The sequence below is a fragment of the Odontesthes bonariensis genome, chromosome 13 (assembly GCF_027942865.1).
Source record: "Odontesthes bonariensis isolate fOdoBon6 chromosome 13, fOdoBon6.hap1, whole genome shotgun sequence".
NCBI lineage: Eukaryota > Metazoa > Chordata > Actinopteri > Atheriniformes > Atherinopsidae > Odontesthes > Odontesthes bonariensis.
The window spans coordinates 22,516,239-22,542,383 of record NC_134518.1 but is presented as its reverse complement, the minus strand read 5'-3'; the positions used below and the strand labels follow the sequence as shown (position 1 = coordinate 22,542,383).

Here is a 26,145-nt window from a genome sequence, read left to right as displayed (position 1 = left end):
TTTGAAGGCAATGACAGTGTTAATATTAACCGTAAGCAGATACTTTTGCAGGGCGTGTTTTTGTTGTGTGTCGCATCAAGCCAACGAGATTCATCAATCACTTCCGGTCAGACAAATACAGTTGCTACTGTAGAGAAGAAGTATACTTTTGCGGTTATATTTTATCATTTTTAGAACTTTTAAGTAAAGGCTATAGATAAGGCACAGGCTTATTTTGTTTACACCAGTGCAGAAAAATAAAATCTGAGCAGATATTTAAAATTAACATAATTTATCAACAAATTTCGGCAGTACTGTTTGTAATGATTTAATCCCCATTTCTTTTTTATTCCTCTTTTTTAAATAACCTATGGTCGTTCGGGGTAAACTATAAACTGTTATAAAAAGTAAATGGTCGCTCTATTTTTAATTTAATTAACTCTGTTTCCGGTTAAGCTTACGCTAGCTTGACGCTAGCTCGATGCGTTGTGCAGTTGCAGCGTTACGAAACTGAGTTTCTCCGGTATGTCACCTTTCCTCTCTCAAGTTCTGCTTTTATGCATGTTCTTAATTTCCGGCATGCTCCCGTGTTTTATTTTTATATTCAACAGAGTGTCAGGGGCTGAATTGGATATTTTATAAAGCTAACTGTTGCATTAAAATGTTGTTAGACACGTAAAATAAAAAGCCGGCTAACATTAGCTCGCCTGCTCAGGTAGCAGAACATAGTGTTCCACTTGGAAACTCAGCTTTTTTTCTTGCCAGATTATCTCATGTTATAATGGGAAATCAGTAGTGCGGTTGCTTTTAGTTTACAACTGAAAACAGGATACGTGTATTTCCTTTATAAAACTATTATGGTTACAGTCGTTTAGTCCACAGGCAAAACTCTGCTACACAGTGTTACTGTGAATGACAGATTGTTTGTTATGCTTAAGCAGGATATAAAAAGCCCTAAAATCTAGTGTCTGTTTTGGTTGGTTTATGATCTTTCTCACATGAGCTTTATTGTGGTCCTCAGTCACGTGTCGACAGACGAGCGGACAGCTGCTGACTAATCCTTTTTCAATGGGAACACAGTGAAAGGTAAGAACAGACATTGCAGGATATTTCCAAGCACTTTACCTGGTTTTTGAGGTTTCATTGTGTCTGTGTCCGTGCAGGGAAAATGTTTGGATCTACATTGTCAACATGATTAAACAGGATCAGGAGCCTTTTATGATACAGCAGGAGCCTCATGCTGCATTCTAAATCCTATAAATGCGTTTTTGTACTTACATTTTTCTGAGTTAAAGTATCTTCCATATTTCTCATGTGTTCGTTAAAGATCAAACAGTCAAGACTGATTATTAGACGGTCAATTACTGTCCAATCATCCATAGCTTAAGGAATCTGCCTGCAGCCTTCAATCATGTCCTGGCTTTTAAAAAGGTTCAATCGACAATCCTGACTTTTTGTCCAGCGTCATTTGAAAAGAAGAAAATAAACTTTTTAATTAAATAACCGATTTAGTCTGCTGTTTTTTACCTGTGTTATAGTGCTGAAGGCATGATGGCTCCTTTGTATGAATGTTAAGTTTGAGAAACAAGACAGATTCTGTTTTTTCCCTCGAAGTAGATTCGTAATATTTGTATATTAGGGGTAAGAATCATTTCGATCGTGATTCAGAGGACTGTTATGTGATTATAAACTGATTACTGATGCGTCTTAATGCATCTCTCTTTTTAAAAAAAGTTTCTCTACAGAGTTTCCTTTTTTTCTTTTTTTTACTTTCAAAGCAGAATATTTTTAACTATCGATGATTAATTTACTTTCAATATATTTTGTTGATAAAACAAGTTGAGGAGGTGTGACTGGTTAACTGCATGGTTACGTTTTCTAACGAAAAGTGTCTTGCAGCAAACTTGCAGTTAATCAATGGAGATGTCAGCATATTCTGAATCACTTACAAAAAAATTAAAGAATCCTCGTGTTATGCGCTGTAAGCGATATAATCACAGATTCATTGCCCTTTTTTGGAGCATCTTGGAAGTTATCTGCCAGTCATTTGTGATTAAATGTGTAGTTCAGGTGGCAAAAGATTTGGTGGCAAGGGTTAGAGCTATCCTACCTGTTTTCTTAAATGATCCCATGACTTAGGTTCTTGGTCTCGTTTTAAAGTGTGGGGATCACTTTGTCAATAAGATATCTTTGGGTTGCGACGTCGTTGCTCTAAAGTGTGCAGCATAGCACAAAAGCCCTGCTTCTGAGACTGAATAAGGATGTAAATCAGAGTTTGTTAAATATTTCACCCTTTCTGAGCTGGGACGAAGCTTTGACATTGCTTTCTCGATGGTCCTCTGGTTGGCAGCAACTATAACAGTTTTTTTTCCATCTTTCCCCAGCTGGAAACATGTCATGTAGTTTCTCGTGGTTATCATGTTTCCCAGATATTTATGTTCAGCTACATGGAAATCAAACCATATGCTCTCTCTTTCTGCAGAAGTTGCTGCATCTAGGATTTGATAATGTCCCCCACCCTACAGCAACGTAAACACATTTTAAAAGCTGCTAGGCTTGTGTGTCTCGCACTTTGTATCTATTATTCTGGTTTGAAACAGTTCTCTGATCCGTCTGTAATGATAAATCTTTATGTAATCGCTGGTGTTCACACCTTCTCTGCGCAGGTCAGCCTCAGAGATTTTCATCATGCAGCTGGAGGCTCAGCTGCGTTTGTGTCAGAGTTGTCTTTGGTGCTGCAAGGGTGGACTGCGGATGCTATCCCAGAGCTATGCGCTCAGGTAGATGTTTCATATATATGTATCTCTGTCGTTACAGTTGAGTCGTAATAACTGAAGACAAACTCAGTGATTGTGCTTGTGTACACTGTATTTGCACAGGTCTAAATGCCTGCTTGGTGTTGAATTATTTTCTTTATCACCGTAGAAAACCTGTGAACTACTACGACCTACTGGGAGTCAAAACAGATGCGTCTGTGGAGGAAATAAAAAATGCATTTTTTGACAAATCTAAGAAGGTACATCATTTTCATGTGTTAACAATCTTTGAATTTGAATTGAAATATGTAGCCACCAGAGGGCAGCCTTTCACAAGCAGACCTGTACTTGATAACTGTTCCCACAGTGGGCTTCCCGACTGTTTGTTTTCATGTTGTGGCTTCCAGTGTAATTAAGGATGGAGATGTGTATTTACATTGTGGTTCTGGTATAATTTAGGGGTGAGACATCTAATTCTTTAGGGGGAAAGAAAGCTTGATTTTAAGTTCAAGCTAAGCATGTATGGCTATATTTGTGTGCCACTGGAAGAGGCATGTCCAGATCATCACACATTTGCCCCAGAATCTGCCTTCAGTCAGTGGATTTCCTCTCTTACTTCGACATTCTCATCACGCAGCTGCATCCTGACAGCGACCCGTCCAACCCGGGCCTGCACAGCCAGTTTGTGGAGCTGAACGAAGCCTACCGAGTGTTGAGCAAAGAGCTGAGCAGGAAGGAGTACGACTTCAAAATCCAGCACCCATACAGTGGGGGCCAAGTCTTCAGATCTACCTCTAGTCAAACTGCCTACAGAGGGTGAGGACTCCCGCCCATCTGCAAACTTGTGCTGACCTTCATCTTTAGTAGGATCACTGTGTGTGAAAAACACATCAGGCTGATGCTCTCTGCAACATGTCCCGACAGTGTTGCAAGCTGTAACAGTCGCTGGACGTGATAGTCGGCCCTAAAAACTGACAAATAAATCATTATTCTCATCATTACTCTTATCATTAAATCATTAAGTGCAAATCACTTTCCTAAAGACAGAGAAAGGGATTCTGCATAGTTTGATGTTTCGGGTTTTCATAATCTTAAATTACAAATCTATTTAACCTCCACACAAGCTACAAAAACATCTTTCTTATTGATAAAAGAAATCAAAATAAATGAGAGTGAACTGTCTTTCTTAGAATCACAAATTACTCCCTTTGCTGCTTACTCAGACCTCATTACCACCTGTGTTCAGTCCATTTGAATCTGCTGTTTTTATGTCCCAGATCGTGATCAATTGTGCCACTTTTTCCATCAGCACGGATGCCCAGGACAACTTTCGTTATTGGGGACAGTTTAATCAGTCTCAGTCTCAGTCTCCAGAGATGACAGCGGAGCAGAGACAGGCGAGGAAGAACAGGAACATCCGGCTGGTGGCCTACTGTATCATCACCATGATGCTCAGCATTGGAGCCCACATGGTCTTCTTCAAGTAAAAAAAAATCTCTACACACATTACTTTCTCATCTTTTTGTTAATATGTGACCGTAAAAAGAAAGAAATTGCTTCACCAGAGAAGTTTGAAGGTTGTAAACTAATCCTGGAGTTAAATTATTTCTAGTCGGTTATGAGCTCATTGTGAGGTTTGTTTGCTGCTCATTCACATCCAGATGAATGAGGTTTTCTGTAGACAATGTGGACCTCTGAGTCATGTGATTTGGCACAACTTCACCACTGGCCTTGTATTTGTTTCCACACAATGGCGTTGTGCCACTTCTCTTTGTTAAATCTCACGTCTTTGTGATCTTTGCAGCTGTTTTAACAGCTGTACAAACTGAAAAATACAGAGTGCCTGCCGACAGCTGAGATTTAAGGTCAAACAAATGTATTCTCTAATTGTGGTCTCAACTGAAGTGTTTCTCCAACTCTTTCAGGAAACTGGAAGAAGTTCACACTAACTTCATGGATGAGAAAGATAGAGTCATCACAGAGATCTACAATGAGTCCAAAGAGAGAGCCAGGTGAGTGCAACTGCTCCCTCAAATTTTTGTATTGTTTATTCTTCTCTTTGGCGTTGTGTAACGGGGAGTTTGTTTAAGCTTTGTAATGCTTGAAGCTGGGTCTGACAGCACCTCTCGTGTGGTTTCGCAGGGTCAACGGTTTTAAGAAACAGACCGAAATCCTGCGTCAGAAGCACGCCGAGTTTCAGGAGAGATACAAAACGCGCAGTGATGGCGACGACAAGTAGACTCTGGGCTGTGCTCTGTGATGATGGAGATGTCAGCAGACGGAAGACGTGGAAGGTGCTTTAGTTTCGGGACTTTTTCTTTGTTTTCTGACTCTTTGCCCGTGTTTGTCCTCAGATGTGATCCTGACACAGCAGATCATGGGTGTGATGTGGGAGAGTTTCGTCTGGTCATACAGGTGTTGCAGCCAGACCACGCTGAGCTATAAATCAGCGGACTGGACTGCGAAACTATTTATAGTCGATACTTTTTTTGAAGTGACGTGACTGCCTAAAGGATCCAGGTGTGGTTTCCTCACATACTTCTTCACTGTTTGTAGAAAGGAGCCACAGTGGTCGCTCTAAAATAGGAACATGTTTTGGACCTCAGTTCTGTGTTGAAGTCGTACAGCGTGCAGGGCCGGCAGATTGCAGTGATTTGATGGAAGATGGCGGCTGATAACAACGAGAAAGACTCTTGAACACCAGTATGTTCTAAAAGAAACTGATTGGTTGATCGACGTCCTTCAGGACGCTCCATCAGGTTTGATGAGCCTCAGGCTGTTTGGGGGGAAGGAGAGCGCGTAAGGAGGCTGCAGCGTGTCCCTGCTGTAGTAGCCTGTTTGCACATTTCTTTTATTTTGGACTCTGCAGAAATTCTCTGCATTTCTTCTCCATACACATTTTTCTGTTTGTTTAAATAGAAACTACGAATGACCAATATTATGACTTGAAAAAGTGCCACTGATTGCATTTTTTATGGGCAATCTGTTGTTATAATAACAGCAATGTAAAAATGTGAATTAATGCAACGAAGCCACACAGGAACTCATGTTAATTATGGTTATTTGAACATCCAGAGCCAACACTTGTCATTTAGCCTCTCCGTTTTAAGGTTTTAGAGATTCTTGTTGTTTGTCTGTCATTAAATGCCTTATGTATTCCCCAGAGGGACGTCACAGAGTAACGATTAAAAGATCATCTCTTTCTCATCAGTCATCACTTCCTATTTGCTTTGTCTCTCAAGCTAAAAGATGCTCCTTTGAAAAAATGCCATATTTTTTGCCTATTGCCATTTTACTGATATCCTCCCAAAGTGAAATGAATTTCCCCTGCTTACAAGAGATAACAGGAGGCTTAGACCCCCAGCGACACACAGCAGCCTTTTAATGAGCAACTGCGCTGAGGCTTGGGTATTGTTGTTATTAGATAATTATTTATCTGCTCTGTGTCAGAACCGTTTTCCATTGCGTCGGCAGTGGCAATTTGTGAAAGAATCTACCTGCTGAAAACCTCCAATCAAACATCTGTGATGAACTGAGTTGAAACCTGAATTTGCAGATAAGTAACTACAGTAATGTGTCTGCATGTTCACAATCGCCCGAATACTTCTACACGATTTCCATTTACTTGTGACTCCGTGGAACAGGAGCGTGGTTTGTGCTTAGATAAGAATAATGCACAACTGAGTGAATTGTGTTTTAAGAGGAGATATGACCGTTTTCCCCGACTGCCTTCTTGTCACCAGCAGGAGATAACGCACTGTGTCCCCGCATCGCTCACAGACACCCTCACCCTCATGTGGCGTGTGAGTGCCCTGTCATAACCCAAACACACCATAATGACTGAGATTGTGGTGTCGGCGTGCCTCCACACACACAGACGCACACACATAATAATAAAAGACACGGCTCATGGGAGAGAAAGAAGCAGCTATGAATACAGTTTTAATTAACTTTTATGTTTAGTATAATGGGGTATGGGGAAAGCTGTCAATCAAGCACTGGGATAATACCCCAACTTGCACGTCCTCTTTTATTGTTTGGGAGACAATAAAACACCATATTGAAGAGACAAATCATTTGACTTAATTCTGACGAACAGATGAGATTCTTCACTCCAATTTCTGTTTAGCTGCTTCAGTTTTACAGTCACGTTGTATAAAATGACTGGAAAAACTGAAGAGAGCAGGAGCCGCGAGTAATGTTACTGGGAAGTCTGTTACTGGAAGGAGAGTGCGAAATGGTTCAACCTCTAATCTGACTCTTTATTCTCCCTTAAAGTGAAAAACATTGCAGATGCTGTAATATTTATCCCACTGGGTCACCACAGTAAACTGTCGTTTCTCCTACTATGACAAGTCCATGTGAGAATACTACAGTGTGTAGTTGTTGATTTCCACAAGGCTCTTTCATCGGGACTAAAATATATATTTATTGTAATTTTGAAACAATTTTTAACATACTAAATTTCTTTCCAGGTAACAGTCTGGGAAGTTATTCATTAAATAAGAACGTTTCCAGGAAATCAAGGGCCATCAAAATTAAGATTTTGTATCGTAAGATGAAGGTGGCTTTTGACGAGCCTAAAAAACCATTATCTGCCAAAGACAATCAAATTCAAACAAAGCCCACCCATATGAAGCTGCATATCCTTGCTTACTGTCATACATATTGTTGTCCAAAGCATATAAAAAATAAGGAGAATCCACATCTCCATCTATCTCCATGTTCTATGCAAAGTCCACAAGTGAGACACAAAATTTGTTAACCAGTAAGAACATTTCTAATTAAAAAAATGATTCTAATAATGTTCAGAGTTGTTAGTTTTCTTAAATCGGCTCTTTATTCATATTCAAATATCAAAATGGGACAATGAAATACTCAACATGTGTTGGGTTTCCATGTCAACCCCTCAGGGCAACTGAAACCCACCAAAATTAAAAGAATACCCCAGAGGTATGACCTCCGTGTCCTCAGAGGACAGCAAAGCCACGCTCCCCTCTTCCATGGGGCCCCTGGGGGTCCCTGATCCCCCACAAAGGGACCAATAGAGACGCCGCACCTGTATCCAGTGCGCCTGTCCCGTTTGGAAAAAGTTGGCAGCGCAATAGTTACGCTGCATGCGTCTCAAGGGCAAAGGAAATGAGGAAACCGATCACAATAACAAATGAAGACTGCTACCTTTCCAGACCTCTCTGTGACTGAGAGTGGGCTTCCCTGCTGGCTGCAGCTGCACTGCCGTGTCAGTGGAGGACGAAATTCTAGGTTTATTTATAAGGAGGATTGCATTTAAAAAAAAAGAAAAAAAAAAAAGGGTAAGACGCGCCTGAAGGGGAAACGTCACATTTTCATTTGGAGCGACAGTGTGGTGAGACCGTGACCGAGCCGAGGAGAGGAATATGCGGCACCTTCCGTCTGCACAACGGGCCAAAGCAGAGGATCTTTACCGGATAAACGTCCTGCAGCTGGATGACGTGTTGTGTTGTTTGTGTTTAATTTTTGTCTCTGACGCGGGATTATACGATCGCATCACGTTTCAGCGGGAATCTGTATTATTATACCGTCACGTCACGCCACGCCACGCCGGCTGGACAACACCGGCTTTAAGGGATCAGGACTGACGCTGCCCATATTAACAGCAACAGAAAAGGCATTAAATCAAAGTTAATACAAGTTTCAGGGAGAAGAACAGGGTTGGTAGCTGCGGTGCCAAGGTTATACACGAAATATCATAAGAAAGGCACATTTGCTCTGTTTGTATGTCTTAAACTTACTGTTAGACTGCAGACTCAGACAATTGAGTTCAGGTTTGAATTGACTCTCGGTAATGTTTACACTCTAATTTGGGCTCAAATGCAACAAAATGAAGTTGATAGACCAACATTAATGATGGCACCCTGGGAGCCCCTTCAAGGAAGGGAGACTGGAGAATGAAAGAGGGATATTTGCGCCTTTAACCGGACACAGCGGCGAACGAAGGAGGACAAGCCACCTTCATTTTTTTTTTTTGGATTGGTCCAAAAATACTTTTTTGCGTGTCCCTTGGACTCCTGCACAATGGGGATTATGCTTCAAGTTATTCTAGGAATGTTTCAATTCCTGCTGCTCACCAGAATACCGACGTCCCATGCCAAGGTATGTATGTATGTATGTATGAAGCATTTGACCTCAGAAGAGTACAAGTGTGAGGTGGTCACGCTGCCAGCAGCATGGTGTGAGATTCACTTAGGCCTTGTTTTACTGTTTTTCCATCAGTCGGGCTGAGGGTGTTTTATGAGCGAATTTGTTGGAGTTATCCCAGAGGTCAATGACACCTGTCACCTCAGGTCCTGTGACAGAAAAAACGCAATAAACCTTTAGGATCTGAGGTTGTTAATCTCAATCTCTCAAGTCATTATCACGCAGTGATATAAAGGTTTATTGTCTCCTCTCTGTCATAATTGACCATATATCAGACAGCCATAATGAGGATTTTCTAAACATTTGCGCACATAAAAGCTTGCTGGATCAGGTATGAACCGTTTATAAGGGCAGTTAATGAGTTGCCAGGTTGTGGAAAATCCTCCACTCGCACTTGCTTTGTCCCTTTTGTTAGATCTCCATTCATAAAACATACTGTCAGACTCTTTATCCATAAGGGGGTGGAAGGTATTGAAGAAGGTGTGGGACATGTAGAATAAAAGAAAATATATGTGTTGACATTAACATTAAGTGAGTAGTTTGATATTGTTGGATTTATGCTGCATCTTTGTGGTTTTAATTGGAGTTAGATGAAAAGATGCCACTCTGTGTAGTGCTGCATAAAGACTGGGAACACGGTGAACAGCCAAGTCTCCCTGGCTTGGTCTAAAAGTAAAAAATCTGGCTGCCGATACCTCTAAAGCTCACTTATTAACATATTAAGCTGTTGAAGAAAATAAGTGTAAAAATGACTCCCTTGTTTTTAGAGCTATGTTGGTTATTCAGCTGCATCATTAGTGTCATACTGGAGGATGTTTACTGTCCAGCAACTCCAAGATTGTCATTAATGGCTTATTAATAGCTTGCAGGAAACATATAAACACAAATAAATTCCTTTAACAAGAGTAACTAACCATTGGTAGTTTGATTTACAGACTGTGTTTCTGAAGGTAGCTCAAAATGAGCATTCCATCATTTCAGAGCTCAGGGAGGGGTCATCTTATCCAGAAAACATTTGAAGTCAGCAGTGACATATAACAAAGAGACGCAGGAACAAGAGATTGTTTTTTTTTTCTTTGGTTAATAAATGAGACCAGACCAAATACCCGCCCGTCAGCTATTAGATTAACCACTTCATCATATCAGCTCGGAACTACTTTGCATAATAAAGTGGTATTATCAATAAGTTTAGCTTAGTTTGATTTATCATTATTGATTGTGCTGACATGGTCCTCCTTGTGATTTATGTGCTCACTTCCACACACATACATACAGAGACCTGTGGGCTCTGTTTTTTTATTTATGTCTGGGGACTTCTATCAGGAACAGGCAGTGCTCTGAGGCGGTGTGGGATCCAGCCCTGACTCTGGGCTGCTATATACTGTATCTTTTACTCATTTATCATCCTAGACACCACATGGCACTCAGCAGCGTGCACCAGAAAGCCTCTTCACCTTCACACACGTGACCCTCTGCTTTCATGCTGTCTGATTCTTTGACAGCTTATTTGAAAAAGGGGTCATCCTTCTCCTCTTGTGGTGATGAGGTTCAGTGTGACAGAGCTAATGTGCAGCTCTAGGGAAACGTCTTTTTCACACACACACACACACACATGGCCCATCTGTACAGTGAGCTCAGGGAGTGGCTGGAAGTTGGATGGGTTAGACTGTTGACAGATAGCACTGCCAGTGCAGATGGCTCTGGGCTGGCACTCAGGAGCGTGTGTCTGTGTGTGTGCGTGCCAGATATGGCTGCCAAAATGAGTTAATCTTAGACTTGTCTCAAAGACTGATACAGAGAAGACACACTTAGTTCAGCTCGTACCAGTCACAAAATGGGTTCAGTCCTGGCTAAACTCAGTGTTGTTGAATCAACGTGGGCCAAACCTGTTTGTGTGTGTGTGTGTGGAAGGGGGTGGAGCAGTTAAAAGGGGGGGTAACTGGACAAAGTCTACATTCCCTTACAAGTGGCCTTGGTCTTCATGCACACATGCACTCAAACCAAGAGCTATATAATCAATTTTCTCGTTATGTGGGCTTTTTATTAGTAGAGAAGGTATTCAGGTCATTTACTTGTGTAAAAAGTATCAATTTGGCTTTGCAAAAAAACCTGAGTAAAATGTAAATAAAAGCAAAACGCATTGATTTGCAAATCATTGAAAAAACAAAATTTTATTGGAAATAATTGAAAAAGATTGAAATAAACCCTTAATGGGTTGAAATTGGTTTAGAAAATGAATGAATACAGGATGCATTCATTTGGAATTTTAAGCCAGCGTTATAATTTTAAGAATATTGAGACATTTGAAGGAAAAGGCTGGAAAAAATTGTAGTGCTTAAAGACAAAAAAACACCCGTTAGAAAATCATACAACCAATTAGGTTGACAGCGAACAAGTCATGTGGATAAAACAGTTCTTACTTTCAGAACCAAAGATGGGAAGGAATTCACTGCTCAGTAAAAGACTGCATAGGCAAACAGATCAACAATTTAAGAATAATATTTATCAGTGTTGGGGATAAGGAGGATATGGGGTGACTAAGGATACTAAAATATTTAGAGAGTTTGCAGAAATCTCTGTGTACAAGGACAATATCAAAACCCCAAATTGTGTTCAACGGGAGAAACATCCTGATTCTGTAGTTTAAATCACTGAACAGGCTCAGAAAAACCTTGGGATATCCATCATCTGTGAACATTGTTGTCAATGTATCCACAGGTGCAAGTAAAAACTCCCAATGGATCGTTTGTTCAGGAACGCCAACTTGTCGAAAATGTGACCTCTTTTGGTCGTAAGAGAAACTGCATGTGAAGTGTAAAAAAACGCTGTCCACAAAGGCTGCATTTGCATCGTAAAAACAGTGGATTGTAGCCCTGAACATTGTTGCTCTTTCACCCTAACCAAGTGAAGTTATTGGCTAAACCCAACTTGAAAGTATAAAATTGTTTCGTAACATGTTGTGCTTACATGTAACTACAGCAACCGGCGAAATAACATCCATGGGGTTTTACTCTAAAGGAAGTGACAATGTGTTTTGATAAACTGCTGTTGTGTTATAAACTTGCCTTACAAATGTGCCTTTATTATTGAAATATAGATAATTCAAATTAAATTATGTAGGGAAAACATCCCTTTTCAGTTATCTATTGTGGTCACAAACCAAACAGGTCAACAAACACTAGTTTAGTATTTAATATCATTTTAGTAAGATCCTCAGATGTTTTTAAATCTGACAAGAAAATGAAAGAGAATGGAGTGAAAAGCAGAATATTTGCCCCTGAAATGGGAGTGGATTAGATATATAAAGCAGCAGAGGATTGAAATTCAATTTCTGGGACTGTAATAAATGCACCACATGACATAAAATAAAAGTAAGTAAGAAAGAACAACATTTTGGGTGAGTATTGAATAGTGAGTAATACATCTGTGCCCTCAAATACAAATACAGCGGGTAAAAGGCTTCAGGGCAAAGGTAACAGGTGCAACTGGTTCAAATATCCAGGAGCTCTGTCCTGCAGATCATCATGAAGGTGAAGATTTGGTAGAAATGTGATCTTGTGCACAGACATTTTTTCCCTTTAAATGGACCAGCGGACCACATCGCTGCAGGAAATGTGTTGAAATGAAGCCAGAAATGAAGCTTGATGTTCAATGTAGCCGTCACGCCTGCTCTCACCCTCTTTCAAGTTCATCTGAATATCAAAGTTCAGAGGTTTTGTTTTCTTTCTGTTATCTACCACCAGGCTTTATTGAGCCTGTCATGTTCTGATCCCAGGTGTGAAAAATTGTGACGCTCATTAACGGGAAATTCTTTCATCTGTTGATCTGCTTCAGCAGTGTTTTACAACGGTGACAAACAGGAGGTCGCGATAATAAAGCAAGCCTCACTGCAGCTATATAATGGCTTACTTCAGCTCTAACTGCTGATGAGGGATCAATAACGGACAATAAATGACCTGCCTTTGCTTTAAATCTGGTAATTGAATTAAATAAAACTCTAAAGCTTGTACTCTTTAGTCTGTGTAGGTGATCAGGGGGAATATTTTCAGGTTTTCTTCATTTACGTCGCTATTTATGGCATTTTCAAAACGTAAATTTGCATCTGAATTTAACTGTAACTTGATGTTTTTCATAAAAAAAAAATTGTAATTTGTTAAAGTTGAAAATGATTGGCGGAATTTAAAATAATCACATTGTCGGGTAAATTCTCAGTTTCTGCATGAAAATCTAGTAGGAATGAAATATTTTAGTAAAGAACAAGTTTATTCCCCTTGTGACAGGCTTGGCTAAACTAAACTGAAAGCTCTTATCTTGACTCTAAGGTACGACACTGAAAGTTCTCTAACAGGTCAAAGTTACCTGGAAACTTACTGTGAAGTAGGCTTTTCGTGTGAACTGTCTTACATTTTTTTATATGTTTTTTTCAGCTTGCTCACTGGCGGCCTGCAGATTCCCCCAAATCCAGGGAAGGTCGGGAAGGTAAGTGCTGCTACAAAGACTCTTCCCCCTCACAGCTGAAAGAGTAAAACTAAAACACATCATTTGTTATTTCCTCCACCAGTGCGACGGTGGTTGGAGGTGTATTCGCGCAGCGGCTGCGAGCCTCGGGACAGGCTGGTGGAGGTTTGGCGGGAGTTGCCGGGGGAGACCCACCATCTCTTCGTCCCGTCCTGCGTGTCTGTGCGGCGATGTGGCGGCTGCTGTCCTGATGAGGCCTTGGAGTGTGTGCCCTTGCTCACTCACACACTCACCATGGAGGTACACGCACACCTAAATCCTTATGTGCTCTGGTAAATGATAAATGTGGAGTGACTTTTTTCTGCTCTTTGTGCAGCTGATGAGAACGTCCTTCATGAAGCACGAGCTCATTGAGCTGCCCTTCGTAGAGCACAGCCAGTGCGAGTGCAGGTAATAAAAACACTCTGTGTATAGAGATGCATCGTGTACCTGCCTTTCATTGATCATATTCATATGCACACAGGTTAAAAGAAGAATTCCAGCCAACACCTACTACAAGGTAAACCTCACATCTCCTTCTGCCTGTATGTCCTTTAACCTTCATGCTGTGGCGAGATCTTCTGTTCCACTTTCGTCTCATGAAATTATCAACCCCCGCCTGTCAGCTCATTTACAAACTCCACACTGATGACACTCCTCACTTATAACTTAGCTTGGCATGCCCGTAATGAGGTGAGCTTAGTCAAAAACCAGTTCTGCCTGATGAAACCCAAGAAGCACTTGAGCTTAAAACAGGTCATACCCATCAGCTTCTTGTTCATGTAGTCACTATACGACGGCGGCAACAGCTCACATTTACAATGGAACAAATTCACATCACCATCGTTGTCAGTCCATAAAATATGGGTATGTATGCAGTGAAACACAGAAAAACCAACATTATCCTGCCTATTTAAATGATGCTTCGAAGAGTAAAGGCAGCAAAATGTTTTCTATGATCTAGAATATAACGATCACAACCCAGCCAACTCTTTTTTGGACCCACTTCTCCTACATTTTAGCTGCGCTCAGTTTGTTAATCATAGTGAGACAATCATTCCATTTACATGCACAGTTGAGTGAAGCTATGGTTGCACCTTGACTTGGACAGGTTATTAGAGCACTATACCTTTCCCAGTATACATGCACAGGGTGGAATTAGGTTATTAAGCAAAGTGTGTCTGATGCTGCAATACTTTGGACTGTGTGAGCAAACGTTCAAAACATTCTGCTGTATCTATCTTTCTCTGTTGAAGATTATTGTACATGTAGGAGGAGCTGTATTCAAAGCACCGAGTTAAGTTAGCTACATGAGTATGGTTTTTTCAGATGATGCAGCGGTTATAAAATCCGGATTTTATTAGAGCAGAGCGACAGTCTGGATATGCTTTAAGTGACCGTAAGTTGACACATAGTCTCAATGGGCTGATTTTCAATCCCAATTTCAGACAAAAAAAATATGTGAATGAGAACAACTTTGTTTGGAATTCATCTGTGTTAATATACATGTACGCTTTACTGTTTTTACAAAAAAGATGGAACTCTAGAGCTTGTGTGAAGCACCTTGGCCCATTTGTGTCTAGATTAGCGTATATATACAGGAGTGATTCAATCCCCATCTTGGTTAGTTGGACTAACATGTTTTCATGCATTTTAAAAGTCTGATTTTGGTCAAACTAACACAATAATTTGGTTAACATGCTTGGTGAAAAATGAACAGATAAACTTAGAGATGAGATATAAAGTTTGTCTGCTCTAAAAAAATAATGAATAAATTATTTAATCAGTATGCATCTGTATGTTTGTATAAATAACTCAAAGAAACAAATCAATATTCAGTGTATCATCTAACAAATTAAATATGTTGCCTTCATGTGTAGAGGAGGGATGGATAAAGCACTTTGTGGATTTTACAGTCCAGCATGTGTGAAGCACATACAAAGCCTTGTTGTCATTTACACACACAGGCTTATTGATTGCTTAGTTTTGATCAAATGACAGTAAAATGCGAATGGAAAGAAACGTATGTTATGATTCTAGTTCTATAGCAATAGTCATTAACAGGGGAACCATAACATAGAACTAAAAACTAACAGTTCATGGTTCCTCATGTGCTAAGCTATCCCCTTGTGAGACTGCTGTTTTGTCAGTTTTACTATCACTTGCTGTTTTGTTGGCACCAAAATAACTTTGTTGTGGTTATCAAATTATCACGATTTGTTCTTTAAGGACCTTTTTTGTCAAAGTGTCCTCTTCTCTTGACTATGATGAGATGATGTGGCATGTGTTACAGATCACTAAAAAGCCTGTTGCAGCATTGGGAGGACAGTGTGTTACATAACCTGTTGGTACAGTACATGTGTACGCATTGACCTTTATTAAATCTGTTACACAACTTGAGATAATACTTCACAGGAAGCCTTTAAATTCAACGTCTCTCTCCAGCCAGCCGGAAAAGGCTTTTAATACATCAGGCAGAATATATGAAAACATAACGCAGCAAGGTGGAATCGCTCGTTGTGGTTATATATTACGGGACTTTGAGAGCTGGCTGACTGGGATACCTCATCATTATGCAATTTCTCTGTTATGGTTTACTTATCTCAAGGTCAGCAGGATTTTAGAGCTTGAGATTTGTGTTCTGCGGACCAAAAATGTTTGGTCTATAGATCAAAACATACATGCTAGAAGTAAAGAGACCTTTCTGTCATACATGTAGAAACTCTGCTGTTCAGGTTTCAGAGAGTGACAGCTGAACGATGTGGAAGAAACCTTTCTGTTGGGTCCTGGTGTTTGTTTGCGTGCCTCATCCCAGCAGGTCCAGGCAGACAATCACATAATTGCATCTTTAATGTTTACGTCCCCCTGCTTCCTGTTAGGATGTGGACATAAATAAAGAATTCCAATGTATGTGTGCTCCTGTCTGTAGTTTATACCTTCAGTTAAAGATCACCTCTACAATTGTTTGTGGTTTTATTTTAACATGTTTTTCTCACGTGTCGAAACTCTTTGTGTTAATTCAAATGATGTTTTGACTCGAGTTGAGTGTGATTGTGTGTGAGCGGCTCAGTGAGTTAGCATCTGTGTGACTCTCTCCCGGCCTCCCCTGGGACGGCCCGTATCCTGTTGTCACCATAGCGATGATATTATCTCCTCTGCCATGTGCTCTCTCACAGACTGACTGAGCACAGTCACGCATCCATATTAGTAAATTGGAGCTCCAAAAACAACAACAACAGCAGCTGTTAATAATGTTGTGGTAAAGCTGGTAAAAACTGTCTCTATAGCTGGTCATAGTTTAATGCATAAGGTGGGATTAGAATAGAGGGAGACAAGTTAAAGTCTCCTAACTTGCACCAGCACAGCAGCACATATTTAGGTAAATTAGCCAGTTAAGACCATTTGTCAACTAGCGGTTGCTTAAGGAATTTCTAGACTGTCGCTCTGCTCTAATAAAAACTGCAGCATCATCTGACAAAATCCCCAGTCAAGTAACTTAAAGACAACGTCGGTGCTGTGAATTCAGCTACACAAACATGTGCAATGATCTCCAACAGAGAACGTTAGATACAGCAGAATGTCTTGAAAGCTTACTCGTTTTTTTATTCCACATTGCTGTTTGACTAGACTCATGCACCAAAACAACTTTATTAGGGTCGCTGAAATTCTCATGATGTGCCCTAAAATACAGCTTGCATGGTTCTGACAGTGTGTGATGAGCTTAGAGTGAACCCGGGCTCTTTCGATTCAGAAACAGTGAAATTCTAAATAAACGGTGGTGTGCTGAAATGGGTAACATTTCAATCAGGTGCTTTGTAAAAATCCTTTGCATAATATGACTGGAAACTGCGCTAACAATCTGAGCCTGTCAGTTAAAAAAGAACAAGCACTTTAACTTTTAAGTGGAGAGTTACCCCTCCAATGCTGTAACTATTTCGTGGTTGAAGGTCAGATTAAAAATTATGAACCTTTTTTGCTATCAATAACTTTGATCCAAAAAGATAGAGACCAAAAAAATTAAATGCAAATGAAATTTCTCTTGATTATGTGAATTTGTCTTTCAAATTTAGATGAAATTTTGCTGCTGATTTTTATGAGAATATTGTGTAAGAAAACATTAAAAATTGACTTTGTGTGAAATTACAAGTGGACAAAAAGGTTAGAAAATTAAATAAGGGGTCACAGATGAAAGTCTTAAATTAGAGAAAAAGAAAAATTTCTGTTGTTATGATAATGTTCAAAATGCTTTTATAAGAGAATGTGCAACATGGACATTTTACTGTAAAATCACTCTCTCATGTGTTTGTGCACCTACTTGTTTGTTTAAAAAAAGTAGGCACGCACAAACAATTCTCAGTATGAATAGAATATGTCTAATAGAAATTAAATCCATAACTATGCAGAAGTTTAAGTTGATCCAAGGATGCATTCAGTGTTTGGTGGCTGCTGGGAAACTGAATTAAAACTTCTCTTTTTGTAACAGATGTCAGAACTGATAACAATATGTTGGACATGAACTCCTGACCATGTGTGGCAACATTTTGTCTGTTGGATATTCTCAGGCCCTATCGGAAGCCAGCAAGAAAAGGCAAGAAGAAGGAGGAGGGGAAGTCCAGACAGAGGAAAACTGGAGCCATCAGAGCTGCGTATGTTCAGTGTTCGCATTCATTTTCTTTTTAACTCAGTTAGAAGACTCGTGTTTATGTTTGTACTAATGTTGGTCAGTATTTTTCGGATACTCTCAGGCTCAGTGTGAATGTTTGTATTAGAGAAAACTGGGTTATCTGGTCTTCACTATTACTGAAGGACAATTTGTTTTACAGCCACAGCAACAGTCAAGGTCTCACACACACAAACTCACACACACACACACACATCTCATAATCCGCTGTTAACCTTCTTAGTCGCGGTAATTAAGGCAGCATTTAGCCAGTAGTTAAATCATATTTGCTGTCGTAAGAAGTTCAACACTCCTGTGTTTTGAATTCTCACCACAAAATATACCCATAAACTTCACGAGTCCTGAGCAGAGAAGGAAAAAGGAGTGAGCGCTCCTTTCCTTTTTCATCCACTTCCCCTTCACTTTGCTGTCAGTCATTTCCGGCCCCCAGGGGCCAGAGGTGGCTCCGTTTGGGTGTGATGTCCCTCAGCACCCATCCATCACCCAGAAAAAGGCTTTATTCAGACTCTGGCAGGGGTGAAATCTGTGTAATTTGCTCCCAAATGCCACCTCCTCTGTCCATGCCAGCGGCAGGCGTGGTCACCGGGACGGGAACAAAGATGGCCCCTCCATGCCTCATTAAGTAACTTCATTAAAGCCGCCAGCCTCCCGGCAAGACTGAAGCAGAACTAGCTCCAGTTAATGGACCAACTGATTCAGGCAACTTTCTCAGACTTGGACTCAGAGAACGAAACTACAAGGCGTCTAGAGGTGGAACTGAAAGCCTCAAAGGCAACAAGGAGAACATAGCCATGGTAACAGACAGAGAGACAGACGGACAGAAAGAGTTTGTCAGCAGCTTCAGAAACATTGTCCCACATTAGTCACACATCTCCCACACACTGCATTGTGTGGGTTTGTCTCAGACCAGCAGCGTACATGTTCAAACAAACCTTGCATTTGATTTTTAGCCATTTAGTCAGTGTGTCAGTTTGGCTTTTATTGTCAGTGGAGCTCCCCATTTGGTGAAAATTTGTGGTTTCTAACTTAGATTGAAATAGATATGTGATGAATATTTGTTGGAAGAGTCATGAAGCCCATGTGATAAATTAAAATCTAAGATGATCCCTACTGTTAAACATCCATATCCACCACCAGGCCAAACTTATCCAACACTTTTGTGACCAAATACCACAAGCGTTGATAATGTTCAGCATCATCTGTACTGTACATTCAGAACTACATAACAAATATAACATAAGCCAAGCTTAATACAGTGTGAAAAGCTTCTGGATGGCTACGAGAAATCATTTAAAAGCAGTCAACGCTGCCAAAAAGTCTGCTACCAAATCAGTGGGCACATTTTCTCTCTGTATATTTTCATTTCACTTTATAAGAGGCTTTTTTGATTCTTTGTTTTATTCAGTGGGTTTGGATATTCTGTTAAAACAATGTGATTATATAATATTGGCTGATGCATTTATTACTGGAGATTTTGCACTTAAACTTAATTCTGACATGTACTGTGTTGTATCATTATGCTGAAAGCGTTGTTTTATAGCACGCAGCTGTTGCATTGTCTCTAGCCTTTTCATAATCAGTGAATATTTTAAATCTGCTTCTAACCACGATGTTTTTGCACCTCTTTTTCTGCACAGAACCCACGCCCCTCCTCGTCCTCCTCCTTCCACGTCCCCCCCTCTTCCATCGTCATCTCCCCCCACCACTCTCTCTCCCTCTCCCTCTCCCTCCCCGACGCCTCGTTGCCGCCCCTGCAGAGGGAGGAAGTGGGCCCTGGATGCAACGTCTTGTCAGTGCAGATGCACCCTGAGAGCTCAGAGCTGCAGCAGGAAAGGCCTGACACTCAACCCTCGGCGCTGCAAGTCAGTCCACACAAAAGAAAAGGATAAAAGTTTACTGCTTTAACTTTTGTTAATGGGTTTTTGGACATGTATTGAACTAAATTTTCATACACACACATGGGAAGATTAAGCCACAAAAACTGAGTGATCTATGATGAAGGGCTTTAAATTAATAAGGTCAGCAAATCTAATTATAGAAAAATGCAGCGAGTGAACCATCTTCAGTTCCACAGTGTTTTCAACAGTTCCCTTTTGATATAGCCAAACCCAAATTATTTCATTTTTGTCACAGCTTTAACATTTTCTGCTGTCCAAAAGCTTAGTAAGCATATTCAATAAGTTGTGGGTCATGCTTTTGTGTATTCACTTCCTCTTTTACTTTATAATGTTTTACTGTTGTTTACTTCAGCCAGTTTTATCTCCACTCTTTGTTCATTTTGCCACCAGTTTCTCTCCACCACCTGTGTTCAGTTGTCTTTTCTCTATCGAGTCGTCAGAAAAATGACCCCCTATCATCTTTTCCTAAGCTCTTCTCCCTGACTGTGATGGAAAACATTCATGGAGTTAATCAAAGATGGTTGGAAAAATTCTGAAGGACTTTAGGAAAGATGACCAGGCTGCAATGATGGCACTGAAACTACAGATGTTCAGTAAACATTCTACAAAAATTGCTTTGGATACCTCATCTGTTATAATTATTATCACACAGTTACACAAAGGGTATCTCATATATATCATATTAGAGATGATATAGGATATTACTTCATTCAGAATTAAAAAAGGAAAGAAAAATCCAAAAAAGATACATATTTTGGTGTAACAGGCTGCTTACACACGCTCTCCCGTCCTTATATGTATGCATAGAAATCACAGTTCGTACAAATGGATAAAAATAATCAAGGGTCGCTAAGAAAGTTGTGGAGGCAAGGAATTATGTGATGGCATTATCTCCTATCTTTCATAAATGATGGTCCAGTGTAACCTATGCTAAAGGAGATTTTAAATGAAGCACTGGAGCTCCTTTCCTTAGTATTTGGAGAATTTGAACAGCTCTTAGCAAGGCTGCTGCTCAGATATTTCCGGGTCATTTCACTCATTTAGGAAGGTTCCTAAGTAAAATTGTCTATTCGACTGGACCTTGTCTTTGTGGTTGAGTATTTCAGCCCTGTTTATCTTTTGTACTTAATTTTTTGCTTTACGAGATCTTGCTGTAGAATTGAGCTTTTGGATTTTCAGACTTCTTTCTAGTTTTTACCCTTTTACCTACTCTCTGTCTGCTCTGGTTGCTCCACTGAGTTCCAGCCTGTGTTTGACCCTTGTTCTGAGCGTTAAAGTTGGATTTTGGACTTTCACCTGTTTCTGGTGCATTGCAGTTTGGTCCTTTAATCTTTGAATACCCAAATAGCTCCTAATGTGAGTGTGTTTGATTTGGAAAACAAATCTGGACACCAGCATCAGAGAGGAAAATGTATGTGCTCACTTTATCACCAGACTGCACGACTGTGCACCGTTGAGGAAATCACCAATTAGGTGAGAATCAGTCCTGTATCTGTCGAAAAAGATTTCATGCTAAAACTTTCCTCCTTGTTGTTCTTTGTTCCAGATGTGAAGCCATGAGGACTTGATGTGTCCACCCACTTTCTTTTCACCCTACCAAATCCCTCTCAATTCATCACCCGCTCTCAGCATCAGTGCCATGGACAATGCAGACGTTTTAACATACAGTATCTCAAACCGAAGGAAATATTAGTAGCAGCACACAAGAACCTTTTTTAGTAAAATTATTACAGTCTAAATGTGCTCCAGATCTACATGTGTGCAAACCAAATGTCTTTCCACCTCGTTGCTTCCTTGGCAAAGCTTCGTGTACATGTGTCCATTCATGTGACATCACACGAGCAGAGGATGAAAGTTTCAGAAAAATGGCAACTCTGAGAGACTTGGGAACAGCATCTGCAGCTGAACATATTCTGCTGTGGCTTTAGAAACTGGACTTCAAGAAGTTCCTTTCACCTGCACCCAAACTGCACGAGAAAGCAGTGGAAAGAAGACCATACAAGAACACCGTGGATGAACGTGGCCTTACGCAGGTGTCCTACGTGTTGACGCTTCAGTGGAAGTTGTGATTATTTTCTCTCAAGGAAACCTCACATGGAGACGATTCAAGGTTTAAGCCACGACTCGGGGATTTGAGAAACAACACAAGATCAGATCATTGGTGGCCACATGAACTCAGACACACCAGAAGGATATAGCACATGCTCGAGAACTGGCTTCCCAGTGTTTGTGGACCTATAGTTGAGCTGAATGCTGGGATGTAGCGCATCTGTGTGGTCTCCTCGCTGAAAGACGCAGATGGGTTATCCCTGCACCCGTTCACTCTTATTCAATGCGTATGACCACAGGCTGGCTCTCCAAGCCGCTTTTCCGGCATTTGTTTAATTTGAGCCTTTTGTGTCCGTCGCTCCTCAGCTTCTCCATTGAAAGGAGCCGCTTTGCTTCTCTTTGCCTCTCTTTTAGGCAGTGAGGAGAATGACAATAATGAGGCCTGGCGGCTCTCCACCGCTTCACACACAAACATTCACACTTATAATACCAGAAACACCTTCAACACTATATATGCAGTATGCAGGCAACACACACACATCCATATTTACACACATACATGCAATGTGAAATTAATACAGGTAGCCATACGCTTTTGTTTGTGCAAATATATGTCAGTTGTTTATTTTTCAATTTACTGAAATGTCTGCATTAAGTATTGTATAACATGCCACTGTTTTCTATTTTATTGTAATTCTGCTGTCAAGTTGATTGAAAAGTTATTGCAGATTATATTGCAGAATTTGTCTTTGTTTGGTTGGTGTTCACCTTTAATCCGTCTGCATAACGAGTCACGCTGGGTGGCCTGCTAAACCGATATCCAAATGTATTGAATTTAAACAGAGATGGCTCACACGAGCCACAAATGGGAGACTCTATACATTGCAATGTGTAATTCAAACAATCAGTGGGGTGGCGTTGTGTGCAGTGCACAGAATCCAAGCAAATAGCTGTCCCCAGTGCAGTGAAAGGAAAACATAGCTATTGTTGATGCATGTTAGAGCCCGGATGGAGTATTATTCATTTGGAACATAACTTGTTTATATTCTGACTGAATCTCACGGTTTTACCCCATGTCGCTTTATGAAGGCTTGGCTGCTGGTTGGGAACAGGGATTTGAACTCTGACTGCTTCAGTAAGGTTTAGTTTTTGGGCAGGTTGTCAGTCAGTGTGAGAAGCTAAAGCAAAAGCTCAGAGGACCCGAAGTGGCAGGTCAGTGAGTTTAACCCAGTTTTTATACCCATTCAGAGCACGTCTGCTGTGCCAAATTTGACTGAGAACATTTAACCATGATGTCTTAGGGTTAGGATTAGGGTAAAAAAATGAGAAACAATAGCTTGGAAACTCCATGATTTGTGTCTGTACTCTCCCCCACGATCCATATGATCCTGCTGATTGAAGAATATTCACCCAGAAACAGCGTGAAGTTCAGATTGTGAATTATTTATGTGTCAGCTTTGAAGCAACAGAACTTTGTTTCAATGGCTGCTTTGATAAGCTTTGTATTTATACTCTTCAGAGATTAGATATTATTTTTTACCATGCTCATTGTTTGGTGTTTATTGCTGTCAATCAATGCTTCAATCACTACCTCTATATCATAACATACTAATGACCTAGTATTAGAGCATTATTGTTACTTTCTCTGTGTATGATCAGAAAATGATACGTTTAGCAATAAGAACAGTCTCCAGTGTAGAGACTGATTATCACTGGTTTAAAGGAAGTTTTCTGAAGGGAAGAACTTTTCAGAGCTGACCTGGTCTCCCGTATACAGACCAGACACTGTGAGTTGTTGTGTAATATGCAAGGGTTTCCCAAAGTTTTATGGCCTCAAACTACTGCTCACCAATCTCGGATGTTTGATAATAGTTACAGTTTTGAATACAGTTTTGAGTTAGATCTTTTGTATGCTAACAGTGAAGCTGCATCAGTCAGCTTTGCATAAGGACAGGAAACAGTGGAGGAGCAGCTAGAGTGGTTCTGTCAGATGTACCTAAATCCACCGAGGGACACCTCATTTGCTGTTTTATAGACAGATTTTCAAAATGCACTTTAACCCTTGAGATTGTTAGGTTGCTTCTTCTGAATTTCCACCTGAAAATCCCCAAATAATTGTCAGGAGCAGCACAAGAGCTAGTCTGTGAGGCCAAAGTGATTAACCCTGGGCTCTATGGATAGGAGACTCTTGGGCCAGATTTTGAATACCTCCTTGTCCGCATCACCAGGTCAGAGTGAGATTTTTACTCCTGCTTAATGAGCGTAAATAACAGGCTCATTACAATGAGTCAGTTAATGCTAGAATCTATCCTAAAAGCAACTCTACCTAGGTTGGTGCTGCAGAAAAGGAACTCAACAATGCTGGATACATCTTTTTGTCTTCTTAGCACCAGGCTGCCTCTTTATCACACTAGTTATACTAATAATGAAGGGTCCAGAGGCAGGCTCACAGGCAGGAGGGACAAGGATGTGAAATGAATACACTTTTATTCAACAAAACAAAAGGTTCTGCAAAGTCATAGAGGCCCAAGATAGCAAAATCTAAAAATGCAGTGCAGAGCGAGGACTTTAGCTTAGCGGGAGCAATTAACTCACATTTGGACAAAACAATGATGACGATCTAGCAAAGAGCAAAGCAAACCAAGTGGTCACTATATACAGAGGGAGGTAATGGTAAGCAGGCGTTTGTCGACAGAGCAAAAGAGTAATCAGTAAAACCAAAAGAAACTGAGTGAGAACAAAATCAGATATACTTAAACAAGAAAGAACAGAGTACTTCAAACCAACACAAAATCCCCCAAAAACCCTGATCATGACAGTCTTCCATGAGAGTTCCACTCTAAGCAAGCTTCAAAAAATGGCATGTTGAGGTTTTAATAACAGATGGTGCTGGTGCACGGACCTCCAAGGTGGAAGGGGTTAAAGGTCTTGGTAGGCAGATTATGTTACTTTAGGACAGAGCCAGACGAGCTGTTTAGTCCTGTTTCCAGTCTTAATACTAAACCAAGCCACCCAGCTGATGTAGCTGAACTGCATAGTTACTTGGTCCTTCCATCTAACTCTTAGCAAGAGAGCACAAAAAAGTGTTCTTCTTTTATTCAAACTGTTCCTTTAAGGTTTTTTTTTTTTTACCCACCTGCAGATGTTGCAATTGCATAAATCATTTGCGTGAACTGATACATTTTCCAACCTTTGTTTCCTCGTAATAGTGAATTGATGCATTTTGTGAATAAGTAAACAAATGTTTTGGGAAACCTATGAGTCCCCCGAACCTCAGTACAGATTGCGCTTGCGTTTGAGCTCACAGACGCAGAGCACATATTGCAGATTAATTCCTGTGGGAAAAAAATAAATAGTATGTGTGTTGAGGACATTGACACCACTCATGCAGACATTTGTGATGTGCAACCTCAGATTTGTCATGGAGCATCTTAGGGTTTAAATTTTTACATTTCATGACCAAATTTTCTTATTTCGAAGCAGTGGTTCTGATCAGTGAAAGCAGGAGCAGCTAGTTCCAATACGATGTACAGTCTGTCCAGATATACAGAGGGGACATGTTAATAAACTTATCAAATGTTCTGGTCCTGTGTGAGCATCAAACATCAGTGTGCTTTGTATCTGCACAGTCCACATTGTACTGTTAGGATAGCCCTGTTCCAGCCTCCAGTGTCTTAGACGCCTATAGATACCCAATAATGAACTATATAACATCTTATAATCTGTATCCATCCAGTGTAAGAAGTAGTGCATACTCTAGAAATGTATTTGTAACTTCATTTTAGCTGTTCCTTGCAATGAATCTCTTCTCTACAAACACATTGTACTACTGTAGCCAATGTAGAGAAAAACTACACTCTTTTGTTTTTTTGTTTGTTTGCTGCTACACCATTTGTGCCCTTTTATTATTTACTTGTAGAAAACAATGCAGGTTTATGTTGTCTTAGCTTATAATAGCTTATAAATGCCAGTTAATCGATTTAATGTCCACATTTGTATGTTCTCTGCATTGTCAAATATATTCAAAATTATACCAGAATACAACCGTGATGTTACAGATGTTATTAAAGGAAATGTCTTATTTTTCATATAAACCTCTCGTTTTCTT

At 40.3% G+C, this 26,145-nt stretch overlaps 2 protein-coding genes across 2 annotated transcripts; both read left to right on the top strand.

The window, feature by feature from the left end:
- Window positions 1-428: 428 nt before the first annotated feature.
- On the top strand, window positions 429-5,841 carry dnajc4 (DnaJ (Hsp40) homolog, subfamily C, member 4). The gene is made up of 8 exons (XM_075481588.1): window positions 429-502; window positions 1,001-1,065; window positions 2,646-2,759; window positions 2,905-2,995; window positions 3,373-3,551; window positions 4,045-4,218; window positions 4,661-4,747; window positions 4,878-5,841. The coding sequence occupies exons 3-8, from the start codon at window positions 2,668-2,670 to the stop codon at window positions 4,972-4,974; spliced, it is 720 nt and encodes a 239-aa protein (XP_075337703.1). The 5' UTR covers window positions 429-502; window positions 1,001-1,065; window positions 2,646-2,667; the 3' UTR covers window positions 4,975-5,841.
- Window positions 5,842-7,768: 1,927 nt separating this feature from the next.
- vegfba (vascular endothelial growth factor Ba) lies at window positions 7,769-26,131 on the top strand. The gene is made up of 8 exons (XM_075481587.1): window positions 7,769-8,867; window positions 13,340-13,391; window positions 13,474-13,670; window positions 13,747-13,820; window positions 13,894-13,929; window positions 17,972-18,055; window positions 19,728-19,952; window positions 21,535-26,131. Exons 1-8 carry the CDS (start codon window positions 8,790-8,792, stop codon window positions 21,554-21,556), a joined length of 768 nt encoding a protein of 255 aa, XP_075337702.1. The 5' UTR covers window positions 7,769-8,789; the 3' UTR covers window positions 21,557-26,131.
- Window positions 26,132-26,145: the final 14 nt, after the last annotated feature.

Coding starts and splice junctions, on each gene's coding strand:
- dnajc4 (XM_075481588.1), top strand. CDS start 2,668: ATGCAGCTGGAGGCTCAGCTGCGTTTGTGTCAGAGTTGTCTTTGGTGC. Junction 2,996..3,372: donor TTTTTGACAAATCTAAGAAG/GTACATCATTTT, acceptor CTCATCACGCAG/CTGCATCCTGACAGCGACCC. Junction 4,219..4,660: donor GCCCACATGGTCTTCTTCAA/GTAAAAAAAAAT, acceptor CAACTCTTTCAG/GAAACTGGAAGAAGTTCACA.
- vegfba (XM_075481587.1), top strand. CDS start 8,790: ATGGGGATTATGCTTCAAGTTATTCTAGGAATGTTTCAATTCCTGCTG. Junction 13,930..17,971: donor CAGCCAACACCTACTACAAG/GTAAACCTCACA, acceptor GGATATTCTCAG/GCCCTATCGGAAGCCAGCAA. Junction 19,953..21,534: donor CTCAACCCTCGGCGCTGCAA/GTCAGTCCACAC, acceptor TCTTTGTTCCAG/ATGTGAAGCCATGAGGACTT.